The 25,099-nt window shown below is 45.6% G+C and overlaps 1 protein-coding gene across 1 annotated transcript in view; it reads left to right on the top strand.

The window, feature by feature from the left end:
* Positions 1 to 25,099, top strand: part of LOC145403316 (ovomucoid-like) — a 634,133-nt gene that overhangs the window by 18,120 nt on the left and 590,914 nt on the right. Inside the window, exons 2-3 of the mRNA XM_080275112.1 lie at positions 8,156 to 8,247; positions 8,606 to 8,758. Coding sequence (XP_080131238.1) covers positions 8,187 to 8,247; positions 8,606 to 8,758 — 214 coding nt within the window. The 5' untranslated portion in view covers positions 8,156 to 8,186. The remainder of the gene's footprint in view (positions 1 to 8,155; positions 8,248 to 8,605; positions 8,759 to 25,099) is intronic.

Below are 25,099 nucleotides of genomic sequence, written 5' to 3'. Positions count from 1 at the left end.
AAACGGCCTGGACCTCCAACCCGACGCCACCCCCTCGAACCCCAACAAACCAGGTGATTCTGTGATGGTTGCCAAACTCCCAATTCCCCACAAACTCTCCCCCCACTTCATGGGCCCCTACACCATCACCCACGTCCCTAACCCTTACCAAGTGACCACAGATTATCATAACACTCCATGAACATTCAGAAATCGCCATGTGCACCCATTCTGCACCACCGCCTCCCCTCAATCCACCCCACCAGCCTCCTGCACTATCTCACTGCCACTCGCCACCTCAGACCTCCCTCCCGACTCCTCAGATTGCTACATCACCTCTTCCTCCTTCCTTCCATCATCGCCTACTCCCTCACCTTATACCCCTCACGCCACCTCACGTCCCGCCTCACCACCACCCTAATTCCTTCCCCCAGGCAACCCCCCATCCCCTCGCCACCACCTCCCTTGACTCCTGCATCTCACACCACCTCGCCTGCCACCCCACCACTGCCACGCTGCCCAAGCATGCCAAGATCACCCACAACACCCACCTGCCTGCATACCCTCCTACACCACCCTTACCTCTACATCGTTACACCCCCAGCATAACCTCATTTCCCCCCTCTGCTCCCAAACCCCCACCCCTCAAACCTCCACTCCTGATGCCAGCCCCCCATGCAACACCATACACAACCAAAGTACCACGAGGCAGCACTCCTACCTCGCCACCCACACCCACCCTACAAACCACCATCACCCGATCTGGCTGCCTCTCGTACCCTCCTGCCAGATACACCACAACCCCCCTCCCCCACCAGACTCAATGACCCCCAACACCACCCCCATCACCCTCAGACTGCACCAAGCCCAGCTGAAATATCCATCCACCCCTATCCCTGGGAAAGATACCTGTGTCTCTCCCCAACATAAAATCATCACCCCCGCCTCCATCACCAGCATTCAGATGAGATCACCAGAGGAGCAACCACCTACTGCCATGAGAGTCTGATGCACCACCTGGGCACCGGCCTACGGCAGAAAGTGCTGCATCCGTGGACTGCACCATCTCCTCCAGACCCTCTGCTCCTCTTCCCAGCCCTCCACCTTTTACCTAATCTGCACCCCAGACCACGGTGAGAATCGAGCAACCACCCAATGGATCACCTTTCTCCAACACCTGATCCCAGACCACGACACCAGCACCACCAAGACCTACTACCTCCGAGCACGGGGACGTGACTTTTCCCACCACGACAGTGGTGAAATAGTAACAACTGAGGGCATCACAACACCCCCAGGAGGTGACAACGGAGGGAAAAGCAGGGCACGTGCCATGTCCATGCAATGTGGACACGTGTCCCATATAGCCATGTGCCCCTATTCCATGGAATGCACCCGACGCAACCATCTCAATCTGGGTGCATTACCCTTCCACCGACCCAGTCATCATCAGGATCGGGGTGGAGCTAACAAAACAGCTCCAGGCATCACCCCAGTGAAGGCCGGTAGCTGCACACTAAAAGCAACGGCCTGTAATCGTGCCCCAGCAATGGCCTGTAGCTGTGCAGCTGTGATGGCCAATAGCTGCACACTAAAAGCAATGGCCTGCGGCCGTGCTACCATGAAGGATGGTAGCTGCACCTTTGAGAGACGGCCAGCAGCCACTCATAGTGCTCCCCCCCCCTGCAGAACCTGTTACGGCCAGTTGCTGCACGCGGGGAGAGAATAGAATGGTATGCCCTCTCTCCTTCTGCAGTTGCCTTGAGGGGAACGACACCAGTGACGGCCAGCAGACACACCAGCAGACAGGGGATGGCCTGTAGCCACCCTTCGCCTACACGTTGTCCCTCATACGGAACTTCGGTGACAGCCGGTAGCTGTGCCCATAGACTGGTGATGGCCAGTAGTCGCACTTCGTCTGTGGTCCCGTCAGGAAGTTGGGACCTGGTGACGGCCGGTTGCTGCACCAACAGGAAAGGGACGGCCTGTAGCCGCCCTCCTCCCATTGCCCAAAGGACCTTGGCGACGACCAGTAGCCGCGTCAGGGAGGGGCACCTTAAAAGCCCCTCACCCCCTGTAACTTCACAACCTGAGGAGGACCCCTGCTCGAGCTGCCCCACCAGTGGCACAACAAGTCCCACCCTTAACTCCCCAGACCGAGGCAGCCTCCAGGATGAGAACCTTCCCATCGAGTACTGGTGGAGAGGACCCGTCCTGACCCTGGGGCTGCACTCCAGGCAGCCGGTGCCAGAGGGAGACCAACACCTGCTGGACTCCTGTTGCCAGCAACGCCGCAGCCCTACCCTGATGGTGAAGCAGCGGGAGTGAGGCCGCAGTAGACGGGCTCTCCACGGCACCCCTCACACCGCTGGGCATGACCTCTCCAGTCCAGAAGAAGAGCAACACCCTTCCCACACTGAGCATCTGCAGGAGCCCCTTCAGGGGATTTTGGGCCCCAGTCCCGAGGGCCAAACCCCAGTACCGAGCCCCTCCAGTGTGGGGTCCTCCACCATGCCTGACCACAGCCCGTTCTGGAGGACGTTGGCCCCCCCCCCCCGAGTAGTCCTGTGGCCCCTCGACTAGAGGACACCTGAGGTGACGCAGCTGACACTGGGCTGCTGCCTGTGAGCTGCTGGCCCCCCCCCCTTTGGTTGGCCCACTCCCTTGCCCCATATCCCCTTAATGACTGTGATTTCCCTGCCTCCGAGGTGAAAGTGAAAGTGACTATCAGCCTGTAGAATACGGTGACAGTGTCTAACTATCTGACCTCTACTTAATTGTGATAAGAGACATGAGCAGTGTTCCACCTCCCTATTTCATTAAGTGTAATGTGGGACAGGTTTTATCTATCGATCTATCTATATACCTAGGCTGCTTCCCCCAAGGAAAGGGAGGTAGCCAAGACAGGACGACACACTCCCCAATTACTCATCCATTCAAACACATTCATTCGCATCTTAGCCCCAAGGGGAGAACGGACAGATCCTCACCGCACCACACCACACAAGGGTCAACTGCACAATGCAATCAGTGACATCCGCAGCAGGGCCCGACAGCAGAGCTGGTTTTCCCCTGCCACATCATAACAGACCCATCCCCTTACCAGCACCTGACCTGACTAGCTGATCATAAAGTAAAGCAGCCCTAGAACAAAGTGTAATCCCATCTTCACTTAAGTACAGTGTCTGTCCATCTGTTCCCGAGACTGTTGGCATCCTGCGTGATACCTGCCAATTCTAGTTCTTGCCTTTGGACAGAGTCTTGTGAATTGTCTAGCTTCCTGTATCCAGAATTTGGTAATATACATGTAAGGTTGTTGCCCTGTGTTTATATGCCCTGTTCCTCTTACACTGTGTTTAAGCTGTGGTCTAGAAAGGGAACCCAGCTATACCTTAGGTGTTGTTAGGACAGGAAGCCACCCTAAAAACACTTAGCATAACACTTGGAAACGGAGATTATCACTGTGAGAATGGCCACGTCATGCATGCCCTCTTGACTCGCATGCACTTTATCGGCGCTCACAGGGGTCAGCTCATGCATCATCATCGTAGCACTAGTCAGGCAGTATCTATAGACAGTACAATGCTGTATGGCACGCCATGAATCGAATCAGCCATGATATTTCTCCGTATATGATCATAAATTCCGACTTTCCCCACGCCGCGATGCACTTTGTAATGCTGGTCTCGACCAGGTCTCGAGCCAAAATTCCGAGACCAGAAGCTTTGAGACCTAGATCAAGACCAAGACCAAGACCACGTCAAACGAGACCAAGATCAAGACCAGGACCACATCAAATTAGTCTCGAGACCAGTCTCGAGACCAAGACCGGTCTTGGGACCTACAACGCTGCTCCTCTAACAAAAAAATAAAATCACATACATGAGAGTACATAAACATGAGTTACAAAAGTTCTAATAATGATACACAAAAAACAGTAAAATATACCTGTAGTTGAGGGGCAAATATGTAACATGATTGGTAGGCATGGAATATGGCTGTAGCATATACATAATGTAGAGGAAAGTAAATAATGGGGAAAAAAATGTACATCAATAAACACTATGGATATGTAAAATACGTTTACACTTGGCATATCACAGAGTACTAAATATTTCAAATTGGTTAGGGAGTGAATATGGAGAGGCATGGTAGAACTGCAGGCAGTGTATGATTCTACCAGAGCATTGAATACGACTATCTAGGTTGAATGGTTCTGCTGCTGGGTTGGTGGGAGATGGTGTGGAGCCGCTGGCCCTTGGCTGAGTCTGCTGGGCCAGCACTCGAGCTGCTGGACCATAGCTGGGACTGCTGGGCCATGGCTGGGGCTGCTAGGCCATGGCTGGGCTGCTAGGCCAGGTCTGGGGGTGCTGGGCCACGGCCGAGGTTGCTGTGGCTGGGACTTCTTTGGCCCAGGCTCCTAGGATTGGGGCTGCTATAGCTAGGGCTGCTGTGCCATGGTTGAGGCTGCTGGGTTATGACTGGAGCTGCTATGCTAGGCCATGGCTGGGCTGCTAGGCCAGGTGCAGGGCTGCTGGACCGGGTCCAGGTCTGCTAGAGGCCGGGACCGTTGGGGCCCAGGGTCCGGGAATCGGGGCTGCTATTGCTAGGGCTGCTGCGGCGTGGGCTTCTGGGGCCTGGACTGCTGGTGCTGGGGTGGCTGGGTCAGAGCTGTTATGGCTGGGCTACTGGGGCCCGGGCTGCTGGGGTCGGGGCTGATGGGGAGAGGGCTGCATAGGAAACCGTTGCTGGGGCACGGGCTACTAGGGTCGGAGCTGGTGGGGACGGGGCTGCTGGAAATGGGGCTCCTGGGGCCAGGGTGGATAGGGCCCGGGTTGCCTGGCGTTGGTCATTGCGTGATCCCTTCTGAGAGTCAGCATTCACTTCCCAAACGGTTGTGTGCTTAACTACCTGAGGGAGTTTAACCCACCCAACATCTAGTTAGCCCAAGATAATTCGGCTTAAGGAGGGCTGGGAAATCGCGCTGCATACCACAGGGGATTTAGCAGGCGACCACGTGGTGTCTTGGTGTACTGTATCATATGAGGCCCTTCAGACCACAGGAGCACAAGTGTTAAAATCATTGTTTCGAGATACTGTATTAACGATTAAAATTGACACAAACTGAAAGAACCATATCATCCTAACTAACCGAGATATTGAAACGATTCAAGTGGCAGGATGTAGCTTGCCCAATGAGGATTTTTATAGTAACAATTACGCAAATAGAGGAAAAATATAAATATTGTTTATACCAAACAAAATGCACAGTGCCAAACCAAATGCTTGAAAGTAGGTTAAATAGATGCTCTTACAGTCATACAAGAAGACAACAATCACAAGAAAAAAATAAAAATGTAAGAAACATACGTACTTATCTCAGATTTAATATTAACAGAAAAAACAAACACCTACAGTTGAAAGAAGAGGTAGACAATCGTTGCACTCCTTGCTCATGCTAGTGCCCTAACTCTCACCTGCCACTCAGGAATATTTACGGCCCATTAGTCACTCTGTCAGTAATGAAAACAAATTAATAATCATACTGAAATGCCATGATAACACTGTAATAGCACGAGAGAATGATAAAGCCTCTAGCCGCCAAGTATGTACAACTCCTCGCAGGCTCACAACACTGCAGCCAGAGAGACAATAGCACAGGTTCAACACTAATCCCCCCCCCCCACCGTCCTACAGTCTTTCTCTTTTGCTTGCTTTCTCTCGCTTTCCCGCCACAATAAGGCTCTCGCATTGGCTGACATCCATTAGAGATAACACTGTGACTGATGGTGTATGGGACTGTATTCACTCCCCACCACCTGGCACCTCTCCTCCTTCCCTCTATACCTCCCCCTCTCCTTCCATCCTACCCCCCAATAACCCTTCTCACTTTTACTGCACTAAAACGCCACTCCTGAACCCTGGTTTTACAAGAAGCACTCACATTGGCCTACATTTCGATTTCTAGCTCAGCAAACATCAATGTGATTCGTCGCTGGTGTGAGTTGTCGTGGTGTGGTCCTGAAACGAACGTGCTGCAGGTGCTTGGTGCAGTTTTTTTTTTCTTTTAAGTGTCCGACTCTGGGCATAGGCTTCACAGCCTGCTCCCAAGGCTCAGTAGTCCTCCTTCATTCCATACACCTCTCTAAGTCACCACTTCGGCGCTAACACCCACCGTCCATATTGAATACATGCGAGGGCTGTCTCATACAGGACTGGTGTATTGGTGTTAGCAGAGGTATTTTTAGAACGTGTCAGCGGGTCTTCTGGTAGATCAGTAAAGTCTGCTTTTATTAAATTCAAATCCTTAAACTGTTCCCTGCCCCAGTGGGGATTTGAACCTGGGTCCGGTAGGACTGCAGGCCACCTTTCTACCGACTGAGCTACCGCCTCCCCCAGCCTTATGTTTATTATTACTGTGTATAGTACATGTGACCACTGGTTATGGTATGTGTACTGTACATGTATGCAAATGTGCATGTATATGGACCTGTATGTGCATGTATGCCATATGTGCATGTGTACATGCATATGCCTGCATGTGTATGTGTATGTAAATGTGTCTGCATATACGAGGTCTGTTCAGAGGGTATCTGACCTTAGACATCATGAGCTCAGAGCAAATCCTGTTTACTTCTCCCTTGGGACAATGTCTCTCTCTCCAGATAGAGGAATGATTTTTTTTTTAATTTTTTTTTAATGTGTCCGACTCTGGGCATAGGCTTCACAGCCTGCTATCAAGGCCCAGCAGTCCTCCTACATATACACCTCTACATGTCACCACTTCGGCGCTAACACCCACCGTCCATATTAAATACATGCTAGGGCTGTCTCATACAGAACTGGTGTATTGGTATTAGCGGGGGTATTTTTACGACATGTCGGTGGGTCTTCTGGTAGATCAGTAAAGCCTGATTTAATGAAATTCAAATCTTTAAACAGTTCCCTGCCCCAGCCGGGATTCGAACCTGGGTCCGTAAGGACTGCAGGCCACCTCTCTACCGATTGAGCCACTGCCTCACCGAAGCAAAATAAAAATAAATAAATAAATAAAAAAGGCAATGTGGGAGGGGGGCGCTTGTTCTCCTGTGGTCTTAAGGGCCTCATACAGTATGCCATAGTGTCTAGGGATGTGCCAGGTAGAGGTTAATCCGGCTGCATAAGTATGTAGTGGTATGCCACACCGGTTACTTCTTCACAAGACTTCCAGCAGTGTGCATAGATCTGCCTTTTAAGTCTCAGAAAAAAAAAAAAAAAAACGGTTTTGATGCTCACCTTGGGGCAACTTGTTTTTTTCTGCAATATGATGGTGATTCCTCTTTTCTTTTTTTCTTTTCTTTTAAAGAAAACTCCACTTTTAAGCAACATTTTTTCAAAAGCTATTCATCGATGTGAGTAGATCCTCTAGATCTTTAATAGTATTCGAAATAAAACAATTTTGGAGCTGTGCTGTTTTACCCTGCATATTCTTGATCATTCGGTTGCTCTAAAATGAAAGAGAGAGAGAGAGAGAGAGAGAGAGAACAGGATGAACAGGATAGCAATGACTAAGGCCGTAGGACCATGTATGTCAGGTCACTGTAGTTGCCCAGCCAAGGCCACCGAGAAAACCCTGCTTGGTGTGTATCCATCCCTCTTAATTGCTCATACTCACTTTCTGGAAAGTTCCTCATCTTTGGGGAAGGAAAACACGTGCACTCTGGGTCCTGAGCTGTAATTTCCCTTGCAATTCGGGACAGCACATGTGTTAGGCATCCCTTGTGCTGATAAATAACGAAGTCTGAATCACTATACACAGTGTTAGAAGGGAAAATTTGCATGGAAAACAGCGTGTTCTGACTCCGACTTCACCATACATCACACTGAGGGAAGTAGTGAGGACTGAGGACAGGAGTCAGGACACTCAGGTAGCACTCCCTATGTCCACGTCATCAGGTCAACCCCCAGAATAGCACAGGCCTGTGTTTCTCGGTGGCCTTGGCCCAGCCCCTGTGAGCTGATACGTTTTAGAAGGAATAACCTGAGTACCTTGTTTGAAATAGTTCGGGACACGTATGTTTAAAATGAGATTCTTTACTATTTAAAGTCATGATGACTTTGGTAGAACATAGTACATGCCACTGGAATTGCCCCCCCCCCCCGTCCCCTTTTTTTTAATCCAATTTATTCTGCATAGGAAATCGTGCTGTGGAGACCAGGTATCAGTGATGATGGTGCAACGAAGACTGTGTCTGGTGGTGGTGATGGTGATCTTGGCGGTGGATGTAGGTAGGCGATAATCTTCCTTTTTTTGTTATTTGTTATTAAAATAAGTGGACAATTGTATTCTTTCCCCTGTCTGTTCAAAGTAGCCCGTCATGTCCTGTGACTTTTCTTGCCTAATGAAAACGGCGTGTTCTTATCTCACTGTATGGCATTTATAATACAGTGACATTACAAAGAGCTTAATTATAATACTTCGGTACGATAGCAACATATACAGTATACTGTTCTGATTACTGGCTGCTGATTTTTTACTTCATTAATGTGGTACAATTTAATTCAAAGAAATTCTTCACTCCAAATATTATTATTTTTTTTCAACTAGTTCAGATAATTTATTTTCCTTGATATTTTTTTTTCTCAGCTTACCCCCAAAAGAAGTGTCCTAAAAAGTGCTCCAAGCTATACAAACCCGTGTGTGGCAGCGACGGTGTGACCTACAACAACACTTGCTCCTTGAATATTGCTCGCTGCCAAGACCCATCCATCAGACGTGCCTATTGCGGAGAGTGTAAAGGTATGGACATTTTCTGACACATTTGGACGTATTATTGTTGACTTGGGAATTCTGGTAACGCCTGGTAATATCTTCTTGTATGTTCCTGATGGGAAATTTGTCGATAATAAGGAGGTATAAGTTGCATAAAAGATATAAAAAAAAAAAGAAAAGAGAGAGAGAGAGATCTATAAACGTTTAACATACAGTGTGCGCTGTCAGTGAAAATACAGCACTAAGTCTCCCACGACAACAATACAGGCAGTGTGGAGGCAGACTAAGGGTAAGGATGTGGGTCTTATTCTGAGTGGTTTTGCAGGTATAATAATTAATTAATCCTCACAATACACCTCAATATAATTTTTGTACGTTCTTTACTGGTTGATTATAAGACAAATCTTAGTCTCGAATGCAATGAAGCCAAGGGAATGTTACCGTAGTAACAATCTCCCGGCACCCCTGAGCATTGTCAGTGACACACCAGAGCGCCATGGCACCTGTTTAAAAAACACTGCCCAAGGGAGTAAATGTCTGCTCAATCACAGTTAAATCGTTCTGTTCATGTACTTCTCTCCCTCTCATATTTCGCAATAACACAATTTCACTGACCACGTGCCACCTCTTTCCTCTTTCCCTGGGGCTCTAGTACGTCATACTGATTATATCACAGGGATCTTTCGTTAGTATAAAGTACAATGTCAGTAGTTCATCGTACCCTCTTATTTTTATAATTTCTTCAACATGTTATCATATTATCTCCTACCAAATCTGTGTTTATGTTCTTATTCTTATAGTTTCTTCAACATGTTATCATATTATCTACCAAATCTGTCTGTTTATGTTGCCAAGACTCTTTCCTGATTCCTATTTTCATTCCTTTCCAATTATTCTATGGCACCTTCACGCTGAAGCACCGTTATAACTGGATGATTGACCTCCCTGGTTATACGAACGTCCCTCAACGATTTCCCTATCCCACAATGGGAGGATGGTGAGATTTAGAAGGACGGCAATTTCCAGCTGCAGTCCACCGGCTCATGTTTCAGATGAACCCTGGGCTACAGTTACAACTACAATATTACTGTCACGGGGTTTTTAAAATAAATACTTATATTATTTTAAATGATAATAATGTTCAATAATATTGCAGAGCAGGGACAATGATTGTCTTACTAAATCAAGCAACGATTACTTTACACTGGCTTGCTTCGCACGATTCTCTAAGAACGAGAATTTATCAACTTTCTCAACAGTACACAGCAGAGACTAATTACTCAATCGCTGTTTATTAGTACTGTTAGCCTCTGGAGAAAGTTACTTCACCCCTGACAATAAATAACTAATACTAATAATAGTATCAGGTTCTTGCTGATGCTTAACTTCTAGGAGGCACAACGGATTTTAAGCTTAATACACAAGACTGGCCTAAGTACCAGTTATGAATGGCAAACGTTTATGCAAGCTAGGAGCTATAAGAGAAATAAGCTTCATTGCGGAGAAATGAAACAAGAGTTCATTACATTAAGCTCAAGAAAAAGAACTGTTAAATTTATTGATTACAAAATAAATTTAACGTTACATTTCAAAATCAAATTAATGAGATCGCACTCACTCAAGAGCTAAATTCTTACGCCTAGGAAAAACACCTTAACTAAACTCTTAAGTCTAGGAAAACGAAAAGAAATACTGGTCAGTGAATGCTGTGTATCACCAACGAAGGGTGGGAGTCTGGAGAACTGTAGTCTAGTGGAGTCTGGGTGCTAGCTGACCTCTCATCTCTCACACTGCTGGAGCACAGAACCTTTCTCCGTCACAACAGACACTGGACTCAGTAAATTCATGGGAAAAAGAGAGCGCTAGGCCGCATTTTTTTAACGGTCGAGTGAGCGAAACGCGCCCAAAACAAATCGCTCAGCGGAAGCGCTAATGTCTCACACAAAGACGATCACGTATGACAATGAATAATTGATTTGACAAGGCTTCCGTGCGAATGAGCGGTTACTGAACGATAAACTGGGATTCCACTTGAGTTCGAGGTTTCCCACAAAAGCCAATGTCACTAGCCGACTCGTGACATTACGCCCCATAAAAATTAAATCATTCTTTCTTCAGAAAGAAAGATTTCAATATACATACATATAAATCCTAACTCAGTCACACAAGATTCACACTGTGGTGTGTGTGTGCTATCCTGCCACAGGAGAGAGTCGCAGTCGCCAGTGAGCGAAAAAAAAACTCGTATTTACGTTAATAGAAGCAAGCTTGAGGGCAAAACTCCGTGACGATGGTGAAAATCCTGTACTCAGGTCAAACTGAGCGAAAGTTCGCAACATTTACATTAACAACTAATTGTTATGTAGCGTAGTGTATGTAATACACGGTGTAGGTGTGACAGTTATGGTATAACTGTGCCTACGTGTAAAATCACATAATACAAATTTATAGTGAATAATGACGACGAGGCAGAAGAGAAGGGGCGGCAGCATGCAACAGGAACGACCAGCTGATCTGCATGGCAATGCTACACCCACCAGCTACACCTGCGAAAGGAATTTAAGGTGGAGCATCAAAACTGTTATTTCTCTCTCTCTCTCTCTCTCTCTCTCTCTCTCTCTCTCTCTCTCTCTGCCTAGCAATCAGTACTTATGTCATTATTAACCAGGAAACGTAATTCTTGAATTCACAAATTGCTTAGAACCCTTATAGTTTACTGGTTAACACTTATTAACTAGGAACTGTGCCAGTTCTTGAATTACTCAAATCTCTTAGAATGGGCAGTTTACTAGTTAACTTAACATCATTAACCAGGAAACGTGCCAGTTCTTGAATTCACAAATTGCTTAGAACGGGCAGTTTACTGGTTAACCTAACTATACACTTACGACTAATACAGGAAGCTGAGAATCGCTACGAAATCTCGGGCAGGTCACGTTTTAACACCCACCATGGGTGTGAACACTCATGTGGGTAATGTGCATTCTCCGGGAATCCTCAGAGGGGCCCACAGCTCGAGACGTTCCACAAGGTAATTCGTACACAGCCTCGGACTGTCTCTACAGGGTTCTCAAACTTCCCCCTTAACTAATGGTATACATGTATGTACAGGCCCTGGATATACTGTGTCCTGTGGGGCCAACGAGTGAGACGGCTGGTCTACACTTTTAACTGGGAACCAGGCTGGTCCTTGGATTACTCAAATCTCTGAGGCCGCCTATCTTACGGAACCCAGCATACAACAGTTGCTAGTTAGTAAGCAGTTAGTAGGTGAGACATCAGGTCTACACCCACATTACCACTACCCTGTCTCTCAACTGACTCAGAGATTACGGGTGTGGTTACAAACAGCACAGGAGGGACATGTCCCTGATTAGTGGTGTTACTTTGACACACACTGCAGGAATGGACGAAACTATCTATGTCTCGTCCCATCCCTGGCCAGAAAAAGTCAGCTCGGATACGGCCCTGGGTCTTCCTTTTGCCCATGTGACCTCCTGAGGCTGAACAATGACCCCATTCTAACACTGCTTGGCGGTACTTGGCAGGAACGACAAACTGCAGTCGAACCTCGCCCTCGGGTGTTCGTGACTCACAGTAGAGCCATCCTTGGTTACGAAGGAACTTGGCTCGACCTCCCCGTGAATACTTTATCACTCTACCCTTTTGTTTGTTCCGCACGGCAGCAAGTGTCGGGTCAGAATGTTGTTCTTGAACAACAAGTTGGCTACATATCAGATCTTGCGGCGATTCAATGGTCACAGGGGTGACACAGTCTGGAGCCTCAACGATGGCTCGAGTTACTGCAGTCGAAGTCTGAGTAGCGTCATCCTCGGTGCAACTATCCTTGACACCGAAAATGTTACCTATAATGAGGTCAAATAAAGGTTCTGGCATGACAACTGCGAGTGTCGTACCAGTATAAAATGGAGATGCCACCTGGATACATGCCTCAGGGAACAATCTCACTGATCCATCAATAAGGTTTGCATGGATCTGTCGACCTGTGTACTGCTCAGGCCGAACTAGACTCTGCTTGACAGAGCAACCTGAGGATCCATTGTCTCTCAGGACCTTCACAGGAATGTCTCCCACAAACCCTTGCTGAACAAGGAAGGTACTGTCACCTGTGGGAGGGCCTGTGGAGGAAGCAGCTAGCCACTCATGAAGCTGCTGAATTGATGCGGCAAACATTGTGCCTTGTGACTTAGAAACTTGAGGGGTCGTACTCACTGCCCGAGGAGATGGAACATTGGCCATCTGTGGAGGGGGGTTCACTGTCACTGTGGGACTAGTGAACTGTGGGGGAGTACCCACACTGGTAGGGACGTGACCACCGTGCTGCTGCTGAGGAATGAAGGCTGCATTCGCTTCCTGCCTCTTTTGAGCTGGTGGTGAAAAAGTTTGTCCCGACGGTCGGTTGCGTGGCTGATACTGCTGCTGGTTAGGGTACTTGTTGTACCTCTTCAACTCAGGTTTCTGAGTGTTTTGCCCCTGGTCCTTCCACTGCGGTTTTGGACCTTGGCCATTATTCTGAGAATGGCCTTGTTGCTGGGATTCAGTCTGAGACGGTTTCCCAGATTTATCAGCTTTCTTGTTCCAGGTATGCTGCTTACGAGTTTGATACCTGTATGCAGTAAAATATGCGTCAGCCTTTTCTGCCATTTGGCTGGCATCTTTCACCTGGCAGATCTTAAGCTGTGCTATGAGCTCAGCGGGCCACGACCTCTCTAGCTGTGTACGCAGCATAAGGTCAATTATCCCCTCACGTGTGGAAGGAGTTTCATCTTTCTCCATCCACTCACCTAAGTAAGCAGTGAGACGGTCGAGGAACTGAACAGCTCTCTCCTTGTCTTGGAGACGAGCTCGCATGAACTGAACTTTGGCGTCGTCTACTGTGAGACCATACGCCTTAATGAGTGCAGCTTTCATCATCCCATACGTGAGATTGTCTCCACGAATTCTGTGGAGAATATCGAGGGCAAGGCCCTCAAATAGGCTAAGAAACTAAAGCCGCTTAGCTGCATCATTGAGCTGGTAAAGTTGAGCCATGTCTTCAAATTGAGCTATGTATGGCTTGATTCGCTCGCCATCTTTGTATGAGGGAAGCTTGATGTGTGGGGTCGCCATAACATGTGCAGGGAGAGCGCTCGTGGAGCTTGAACCAACTGCACCAGATGTGTCTGAAGCCAAGGAATCTCGCTTGAGCTTCAGCATTTCATATTCGTGTTTTTCGCGTGCTTCTTGCTCGGCACGTTCGTGTTCTCGTTCTCTCTCTCGTTCCTCACGCTGTTCTCGCTCGTGCTCTAAGTCGAGTTGGCGCTGTTTTCGCTCGTGTTCGCGCTGTTCTTGCTCGTATTCGCGCTCCTTTTCGCGTTCCTCACACTGTTCTCGCTCGTATTCGCGCTGAATCTTCATGCTCTTCACGGGCATCATTCTCGCGCTGCTGGTCCATATTATGCCGTGAGAGTATGTACTCTTTAATTTCAGTTAGGTCTGTAAGACCCATATCTTTGGCTTCCCGTAAAAATACAGTGGTAGCCATGTCGCTAATTTACTGAGCAAGCCGAAACTGACTACTAACTGCTTCGCAAATGAATGCTAATAACACACGTAAAGAATACAGACACAAGCTAGTGGTGACCAGTCTTATCTAGTTAACTGGAAAAGAATAAAGCAAAAATGCAAATAACTGAGAAGACTCAATAATTGACACAATGGGTACGGCGGCTACCCAGGAGCGAATAAAATCGTCTGGCGTTACCAAAAATAAAGTACTAAATAGAGTAAAATACTCTATAGATTAATTAAGCAAAAATTCACTTGCTAAATTAACGGTAAACACCAGTAAGCTTGTGCCTATAAACTTTAATTATAAATACCTAAATATGAACGAGTGAGTATTATCTCGTGAATAGCTTTAGAGCTAGGAGTTAATATCCTGAAATGAGGTCGCCAATTGTCACAGGGTTTTTAAAATAAATACTTATATTATTTAAATAGTAATAATAATGTTCAATAATACTGCAGAGCAGGGACAATGATTGTCTTACTAAATCAAGCAACGATTACTTTACGCTGGCTTGCTTTGCACGATTCTCTAAGAACGAGAATTTATAAACTTTCTCAACAGTACACAGCAGAGACTAATTACTCAATCGCTGTTTATTAGTACTGTTAGCCTCTGGAGAAAGTTACTTCACCCCTGACAATAAATAACTAATACTAATAATAGTATCAGGTTTTTGCTGATGCTTAACTCCTAGGAGGCACAACGGATTTTAAGCTTAATACACAAGACTGGCCTAAGTACCAGTTATGAATGGCAAACGTTTATGCAAGCTAGGAGCTATAAGAGAAATAAGCTTAACTGCGGAGAAATGAAACAAGAGTTTACATTACATTAAGCTCAAGAAAAAGAGCTGTTAAATTTATTGATTACAAAATAAATATAACGTTACATTTCAAAATCAAATTAATGAGATCGCACTCACTCACTCACTCAAGAGCTAAATTCTTACGCCTAGGAAAAACACCTTAACTAAACTCTTAAGTCTAGGAAAACGAAAAGAAATACTGGTCAATGAATGCTGTGTATCACCAACGAAGGGTGGGAGTCTGGAGAACTGTAGTCTAGTGGAGTCTGGGTGCTAGCTGACCTCTCATCTCTCACACTGCTGGAGCACAGAACCTCTCTCCGTCACAACAGACACTGGACTCAGTAAACTTGTGGGAAAAAGAGAGCGCTAGGCCGCATTTTCTTAACAGTCGAGTGAGCGAAACGCGCCCAAAACAAATCGCTCAGCGGAAGCGCTAATGTCTCACACAAAGACGATCACGTATGACAATGAAAAATTGATTTGACAAGGCTTCCGTGCGAATGAGCGGTTACTGAACGATAAACTGGGATTCCACTTGAGTTCGTGGTTTCCCACAAAAGCCAATGTCACTAGCCGACTCGTGACAATTACTGCTAGAGTTGCAGACTGCAGTCAGCATCATTCTTTCTTCGGGATTTTTTTTTTTTTTTTTTTCCCTCAACACATAAGAACTGTCTTAACTGATCCCTCTCGTACCTCTTTTATGTTCTTGTTTGGTGAAATGTTTGTCATTTATATTTAATTTTTCACTGCGTTATTTTTGTATCTTACCCCAAGTCCTTCTGCCTCAGTAGCCTTAATACTGCCAAAGTGTGTTATCACTGTTTATATATATATATATATATATATATATATATATATATATATATATACTGTATATATATATATATATATATATATATATATATATATAAAAGTTATTTTTACGCCAGGTACCCCTTTTTTGGATAAGGGCTAAGGCGTTGCCCCTGGGTAGAGGACTTTGGTTTGGAGCGTGTAGCATTTTATGACCGGATGCCCTTCCTGATGTCTACCAATGACCCTTGGGTGGATTCGATCCTCCGACCCTTCGGTCAGAGCGGAGCGCTCTAACCCACTGAGCCATAGACATTAAGTCTCCAGAGTTTCCATCCCTATCTTCGTTCACAAACTGTATTCATTCTAACTTACCGCGTTCGTATCGATGTCAGTGTTCACATTTGCTTTACTTTAGCATATAATTTCTGACTTATTTTTGAAATATAATCTTTAAATTCCATCTTCTTGGGTGTCAGCCCATACACATTACTGAGCAATCACATAGTGAACATAATCTTTAAGATTTGTAACTCAACCCACTTTTCCTTCGTTTCTTTTCCACTTTCATCCCTTTTTCTTAATTCCTCGTGCTTCCCTGCATTCATATAACACTTCTTAACTTTCATGTTAATCATTTTCCTCGAGAATGTTCCTTTCTCCATCCTATTTTTCGTTTTTTTTTTTTTTTTTAATTTCGTAGTTGACCTTTTGTAGTCACGATTGGATTTTCTCCTTCTTTGTTTAGGTGGTACCTTATAATTATCCAACTGTACATCTTTCTTTAGTGTTCGGTCTCCAGAAGGCCTTCAGCATTTCCCTTGCATTAATCTCCCTCTTACAATTTACTCTCATCAGCTTCCTCTCACTTTTTTTTTATACTGACCCATTATTATTAAGCAGTCGATCACTTGCTCCCATGGTCTCCCATCATTATTTATCCTCCTCTCTTTCTTTAGCTCTTTCCATCTCCTCTTCATTCGAGTGTGGTTCTCTTTTGGGTCTTTTTCAACATCTTCAGTTAAAACCCATCTGTTCCTCTCCACTGACTCTCACACTCTTCTCTTTCTTCTGCACAATCCTAATCATATCTCCCTCAACGCTCCTAAATCCAGTTCATCTTTTTATATTTTCCTCCCGATTCTCCTCCACCATTTGGTTAAGGTTCGTTATGACTTCTCAGTCAGAGCTCTGACCAGATCAGGCGAAGGCATACCTGGAGTTTATAAAAGACTGTATGGTGAAAGAAGTGAGTATGCTTTTTTTTTTTTTTTTGCGATTTAGCGAGTAAATCCAAGCCGCCCTGGACACCTTCACAGGCGACAGTGATTCGCCACTCGATGACGAGGTGGTGGACAAAGATTATGTCCAACCAGAGGAGGAGGATACAAGCAGCAGTGATGAGGAGGTGCCGTCCCCCAGGAAGTGGCGCTACGTAACGTATCGTACTGCTAGAGAGGGTCAGCCTGCACCAAAGCAGCGTTCAACCACCTCCAGGCAGCTCCTACGTGATGTGGAGCCCGATTTCGAGGACGAGGATGAGGACGGAGCCGTGGGACGTGCTGCCAAGTGGTACGGCCATGAAATTATCACTCATCATGGCCCCGAGCGCTCAGCACGTCGTCATAGTTGGTATGGGCCTAGTCTTTTGTTTGGGGAGGGCGGGAGTGGAGGGAGTGGGGAGTGAAATCGAAAGTTCTGGGGCGACAATTGAAAGTGAGAGTGACAGGAGTGAGCCATCGCTCTCCCTTGGTGGTGTGAGGTGGCGGGGCGTATCAAGTGGGGCAGTGAGGGTGCTCAATGAATCACGTGGTGTGGTGATGGAGGGGGAAGGTGAGGAGGAACCACTCCTCAGCACGTCTTATGCTCCCCAATATTCCAAGACTTCCTCCCGACAGCCCCGTGATGTTCCCCAAGGCCATAAGGGTAAGGGAAAGGGGAAGGGTAATGGCCAAGGGAAGAGGAGTGCAAGTGGGGAAGCCCTCCGCACTGCTCCCCAACCTCCCCCACCAGCGTCTCCTCCCCACCCCGACGAAGGCGACAATGGGGATGATGGGGGCGAGGGTTATGTGAATTGGAATTGGGTAGATGGCAGTGATTTTTCTCCAATCATTCACCCCTTCACTGAGCAGGGGCACTGGTTGCATGGCTCCAGGAATTCACCGTAGTTCCACTAGGCTGGATTTTTTCCACCTGTTTTTCAGTGAGGGTTTTGTGGAGCAAATAGTGGAACAAACCAACCGTTTTGCTAGCAGCCAGTGGCGTGAGAATGAAAGACTAGGCACAAGGAGCAGGCATTCCATCATTTATGATTACCCTGTGTCCCTTGCAGAAATGTTTTTGTTTTTTGCCCTGGTACTTTTGATGGGTATTGTTGGTAAAAACAGAATTCCGGCACACTGGACAAGGGACCCTATCATGCAGACACCAATATTTGGCAAAATTATGAGCTGTAATCGGTTTCAGCAAATTCTAAGCCACCTCCACTTTTACGATGCTGATGATCCTGCGAATGCAAATGACACTGATAAGATGAGGCGAATTAGGTTGGTTTTTGATCACCTATGGCAAACATTTCGTTCCTCATTTTATCCCTCTAGAGACCTTGTCATAGACGAGTTTCGTGTTGTGGAGAGGCAATATTTCCTTTTGGCAGTACATACCCAGCAAAAGGCACCGTTTTGGGTTCAAGATCTTTGTTATGTGTGACTGTAGGATTGGTTATGTGCAAGACATAGTCTTGTACACTGGTGCACAGACAGACATAATAGAGGATCGGAATATTGGACTGTCTGGAGCAGTGGTAAAGTCAGTGATTGAAGACTATCTTCATCGTGGTTACGTACTTTACCTGGATAACTGGTACGCTAGCCCTCTTCTCGCTCGTTATCTACACAGGCATTGACACGGGAATCTATGGTACCGTCAAGGTGAACTGGCGTCACATGGTCAAGGTGGGTCGGAAACTAGAAAAAAATTAGGTGGTCTTCTTCCAGGCTAACAACATCCTAGGTACAGTGTGGAGCCACAACAGAGAAGTCAGCCTATTGTCCATGGTTCACCGTCCATTGATGCACCGTACAGAGTCCGTGGATTACCGCAGCGAGAGGAGGCGCCACGTTTGGAAACCTGTGTCCTTGATTATAACATTAACATGCGCCTGGTGGACCAGACTCCATGATATCCACTGTTAACCCCTACACCGTGGGCTTGTTTACCAATGACTTGCGTGTGCCGCGGGGTTATTTGGGCTCCGACAGACTCTCAAAAAATATTTGCCAAAAATCAGTTATTAGTCCTAGAATAATAAAATTACATATGCTTATGGCACATACCTTCAGCTTTCTCCTGGAATGATTGTTGAGCCTTCGTCAGTTACCGTAGGACTTGTGGAGACCTCTGAAGTAGGGTAACGAAGTCTCCACTTTACACTTCCCGACAACCCGTAATATGATTACCACAGCCAGATACAAACACTATAAACACTATTCTACAATTTTCAAGTAGTTTGGGATCCATACTGAAAAAAAAAAAAAAAAATGAAAGCAATGGAAATTACGAGCGCGTCTGATCGTCGCACTGGCACTAGTTCGCTCTTGGTAGTCTGTCATTTATTATTCATAAAACCCCTCACACTTTATATTTCTATTACTATATAACACTTATATATATCTACAGTCTTTATCCATAAGTTTCCTTCAGTAGTATTAGTTTATTGTCACTGTAGGGATTCAATTTCTTTCAGTAAAATACGTAGCATTCACTTTCTCGTCCTGTATACTGGCATTGAGAGTGAATGTCACTTTCATCTTCACTCTCATAACTCATAGCATTCAGAAATGCTAGAGTGAAACTTTCACTTTCATTACTCCTAGGGTATATACTCGTATTCTTATAATACTACTCATTTACATTTCTATTTATGTTCTCTATTTTATTTACGTTATTTACATTTCTATTTTATTTACACTGTGTTGTGCACTGTCACTTGAAATAACTTATAAAACTATTTTCCATTGTTCACGTATATTTACATTCATTACTTTCACTTGCTGTTTACACATTATTTACACATTATTTACAATTCCACTTGCACTGTTTTACTCAGTAGAAAGATCGTAGTCACTCTTTTATCAATTGTCAGCCCTTTACCTCTTTCCACACGAGGTTTAGTAGGGGGTAAAGGTCACAGGGCCATTTGCATGGGGGTGAAAAAAGGCCTTGAAGTCAGCAAGAAGAAACATACGTACCCTCGCTTCGGAAGATGAGAGTAAACTGATAACGGAGGGCCAGCGTGGAGGCCTGCTTGGGGGTTATTCAGAGTCACCAATATTACTTCTTGAAACAGCTAAGTCTAGCACTGATATGATTGGCAGGAAATCTAGACAATACATTATAAATTTGGTAGTTCCAGGTGAATGTAAATATCACTTAGGCTTCTCCCTTCCCTCCTTACATGTATATTTATTACGAAAATAGATTAGAGGCCTACTTAGGAGATATATATTCAGAGCTACCAATGTTAGATCTTGAAACAGCTTTGTCTAGCACTGACATAATTGGCAGGAAATCTAGACAATACATTATAAATTAGGTAGTTCCAGGTGAATGTAAATATCACTTAGGCTTCTCCCTTCCCTCCTTACATGTATATTTATTACGAAAATAGATTATACGGCATATTTCAAGGGGAAAAAAACAGCGAAAATTAGCGTACGAGTGCACGTGAGGTGTTGTCAGGTGATAATTAGCCAATTCCAGGTGTATGGCACTCTCACTTACCTTATTTCTTTCTTGTATATATTATTTGGTATAAGAATAGGACATACGGCTGATTTCAATGGATGAAATCAGTGAAAAATTCCAGGGAAGATTTACTTAGCATAGCACGGCCGGGCAGGCGAGAGGATAGGGTAATGGAGGGGGGGTAGGGAGGGGAGTCAAGAACGGGGAGAAATGGCTAAATTGTCAACAATGGATGGGAGTACAGATGAGATTAGGAGTGCTGACTAGTGTTGGACATTGGCAGTACTGATAGATGATACAAGCCCACACTTGGAAGCCCAGGTGAATTCAAAATAACACAGAATCACAAAAGCGACGCCCCATGGTATGATCCCTTGCTCCCAAGCGTCATGAAAGTGACGCCCCGCGGTTAAGGGGTTAAGTGTGCCAGGACCACGATGAAGTGGTGCAATAAGCTATTCTTTCATCTGCCAGATATAACTGCCCTCAATTGCCACCACCTGCACGTCATGACAACAGGAGTGCAGGAAACTTTTGAAGGGGGTGTGAGGGAGCTTACACGTGAGATTTTTGCAAGATATGCAGTCGAGAGGCCCCAACAACGCACACGCACTACCCCTGCTGCCCAAACTCCCCTGAGAATATCCGCCCGCCATTTCCCCACTCCTATACCTCCCCAGCCAAATAGACCTAGGCCCCAACGAAAGGTGTCATGTGTGTAGTAATTCCCGTGTGAGACCCACCACTCAGAGAAAAGACACCCGCTATGAGTGTGTAGAGTGTGACGTGGGTCTCTGCATTCACCCTTGTTTTAGTGAGTATCACACCTTGATGCAGTTCTGATCAGGTGTGAATGCGATATGATGCTCATACTTAGGAATAAATGCGACATACAGACGCTTAGTAATTATAAGGCCCGTAGATATGTAAATAGTAGTATGGAAGTGGAAATGGGTGTATTATAAGTGGAAAATTATCATGTAAGTGAATAAATATTTCCCAAGTGAAAACATTCGAAGTAAGTGTATATAGATGCGAGATTCTGATGCTCAGTGGAATAAATAAGGCCCGTAAATATGTAAATAGTTGCATAAAGTGGAAATGGGTATAATGTAAGTGGAAAGTTATTATGTAAGTGTATAAATATTACCTAAGTCGAAACATTCCTAGAGAGGATATTTTTATGCGATATTCTGACGCTCAGTGGAATAAATAAGGCCCGTAATTATGTAAAGAGAAGTATAAGGTAGAAACGGGTGTAATGTAAGTGGAGAAGTATATTGGGAGTGAAGAAATAAAGTATAAGTTGAAACACGAGTGGTAGCAAGTGTGATTGCTACGTGACTATGCACTAGCATTTTGCTAAATACCTCGAAAGGAATGTAAAGAAGTGAAAACATTTACATTGGTTGCTAAAAGATTCAATGGAAAAAAAAAAAAAAAAACAATACTATGAAAGTGGAAAAACGATAATGTACGTTGATAGAAGAGTCATAGGGAGTGTGCTGAGTAAGCAGATGTGCACAATACTTATGCTAAATGTCATCGTAATGAATGAAAACAGCTGAAAACATTTATATACCGTAAAAAATGGTAAAACGGCACTGAAACAGTATTTTGCAAGTAGAAAAAATGATATGTTTACTGAAACAAGAAACTTAGCAACTAGTGTGTGACCAATATGACCAAACTTGCTATGCTCGCACGATGGAACAATGCTTATTTTTCTTATATATATATATATATATATATATATATATATATATATATATATATATATAAATTAAAAACATTATATTGTTGTTATTATTGTTTATTAGCTCAGAATCAATAAATGTAGATGTGTTCTTTGTTGTTTCTCCCAAAATTACCTACCATAGAAAACGTTAGCACCTCACACATCAGTGACAGAATACGATACCTGGCGTGGGGTACCTCACCTGTTCCGACCACTTATGGACCCCAGTAAGCCCTTTCTTGGTGATTTTCCTTTGTTTCTCAACAAAAGCGGAGGTTTTAGCCAAAAAAAAAAAAATCCAAAATAGCTCGGGATTGGGGGGTATCGGAGGTGTGAAATCGGTCGGGACTTGATGGGTTAAGTACCTTGCTAATATCTCCTTTATTTATACCCTTCATCCACTTAAACATCTCAATTAAGTCTCTTCTTACTCTACGTCTCTGTAGCGAGTGCAGACTTATTCTTCTCAGTCTGTCTTCATATGACAGGTTCCGAACATCATGGAGATTTTTTTTTTTTTTATGTTTCCAACTAGGGATATACACTTCAGTCCGTTCCTAAGGCTCAGTAGTTCTCCTACTTACCATACACCTCCACATGTCACCACTACGACGCTGACAACCACCATCTATACTGAATACATGCTGGTGTATTAGCATGAGCCGACTGGCAGATGTTGGTATGCCTAGCACCCTTCCAGCAAAATCCCTCACACAGGAGCTCTGGGCACTAAGGGGTTAAACACTGACAATTCAACCAGTTTCTTTAACCTCTTTGTGCCCTGCATCCCCTATATGGGACAGAACTAGGCATTTTCAAAATTCAAATAAGGAGGGAATCCCGGGGTAGAGTCCTATGAGCTTCACAACTATGAACCGACAGATGGAGGGTGGTACACCAAGCACCCTTCCAGTAAAATCCCTTGCACAGGAGCTCTGGGCAATAAGGAGTTAAACACTGACAAATTAACCAGTTTCTTTAACCTCTTTGTTCCCTGTGGCCCCAATATGGGACGGAACTGAGCATTTTCAAAATTTAATAAAAGAGGGAACCCCGGGGTAGGGACCTATGAGCTTTGCGACTATGAGTTGACAGGCAGAGGGTGGTACGCCTAGCACCCTTCCAGCAAAATCCCTCGCACAGGAGCTTTGGGTGCAAAGGGGTTAAAATAAAAAGTACTCTTGCCACCCAGTGAAAGGCAGACAGGCGTTGTAACCCCCACGCTGCAGCAGGTATACAGGTACCTCATGTGGTCTAGTGGCTAACACAGTCACCTAGTGAAGGTCAAAGAACTCTTTCTCCTCCACCTGCTGAAGCTGGCTGATGAGCAGGGATGCACTGTGAGGTGAAGGAACCCTACCCACCTCAGGACTCTCAGAAGGCAGCAGCAGGCTCACATCTAAAGGTGACTCAACGATTGTTGAAGTGCATGGTTATGGATCTGAGAGTGAAGACTGGAGTCGACCAGGTGGTGGTGGTTGTGATGGGGAGAAGGGGCTGGCACTCGTGGAGGTGGTGGGCTTGAAAAAGGAGTCGATCTTCATTTCACGATACGTGCAGTGATTTAGTCAGAGGATGACAGCGTCCCTGACTGCCTGAAGATCCATGGCCAGCTTGAGTGGCACCAACTCCCGGTCACAATGAGGGTGCCTGGCATATTCAAGTACCAGGTCAATGCCGGCCCATAGTACACAAAGACGAGGGAGTGATTGAGTCGTGGGGTGGCCTGAGTCAGGGTCTTCGTCCTCGACTTCATTGTTTTCCTCTGTCTGCCCTGCAGAGAGAGCAGCAGCTATCTCCTTATCAGACAACGTCTGATGAACTTAATCACCACCATCGTCAACCAACCAGTTCTTCACATCGTAGATGTCCACATCTTCCCCTGCATTTCGTAGCCAAAGGTGGAAATCGTCCACATCAAACCCTTCAAAGTCGTGCACGGCTTTCCATCCCTGAAGGAGATGAGACCAACCACATTCCAAGGTTCTGATGTTGACTTCCTTCCAAACACTAGCCCAGTTGTAAACCGTAGACTTGATGCACTGCCGCAGGTTCTTCAAGGTCTGCTCCCCACTTCCTCATCCTCAAGCACCACCATCACCTCATCGAGGAACTTCCAATGCTACAGTCTCTTGGCTGCCACGATAACACCCTGGTCCATTGGAAGAATGAGAGCAGTTGTATTATGTGGCAGAAACATGCACCTGACATGGCCATCATCAGCAATGAAACCCTTCTCCGATGGATGTGCAAGGGCATTGCTGAGGATCAGGAAAGTCCTCACCTGGCCGCAAAGGATACCAAGTTCCTTCCAACCATGCAGAGTCTTTTCCATCTCTTCTGCCAAGGTGTTGGTGGGCAATGAGAAAAATAAAAGGCCAGTTTCATCAGCACTGTACACCTGACCGAGGGCAAGGCCCTCCTTCTCAATAATGCGCTGCACTTTTTGGCAAAATAGCGCAACACCCTCCACTGTCATGTTCAAAGCCTTGCTGTGTGCCTTATACCCAGTAAGCCCATGCTGAAGTTTCAACCAGAAGAGTCAACCCTCGGATGGCTTGAAGCTGTGCACGTTGTACAGGCATGCAAACTTTTCAGCTGCAGCCATCAACTTGGTCCCATGGTCACGGACACCAGCACCCCATTGCTGGTGGAACCAAACCAAAATCAACTGGTCATTGACGGCGTAGTACGGCTGGGAGATCACCT

This window comes from Coenobita brevimanus, chromosome 60, assembly GCF_032717465.1.
Source record: "Coenobita brevimanus isolate Jiangsu-jjx chromosome 60, ASM3271746v2, whole genome shotgun sequence".
In the NCBI taxonomy this organism is placed as follows: domain Eukaryota; kingdom Metazoa; phylum Arthropoda; class Malacostraca; order Decapoda; family Coenobitidae; genus Coenobita; species Coenobita brevimanus.
Note: the sequence above shows the minus strand (reverse complement) of the source record. Positions and strands in the feature narration are given on the sequence as shown.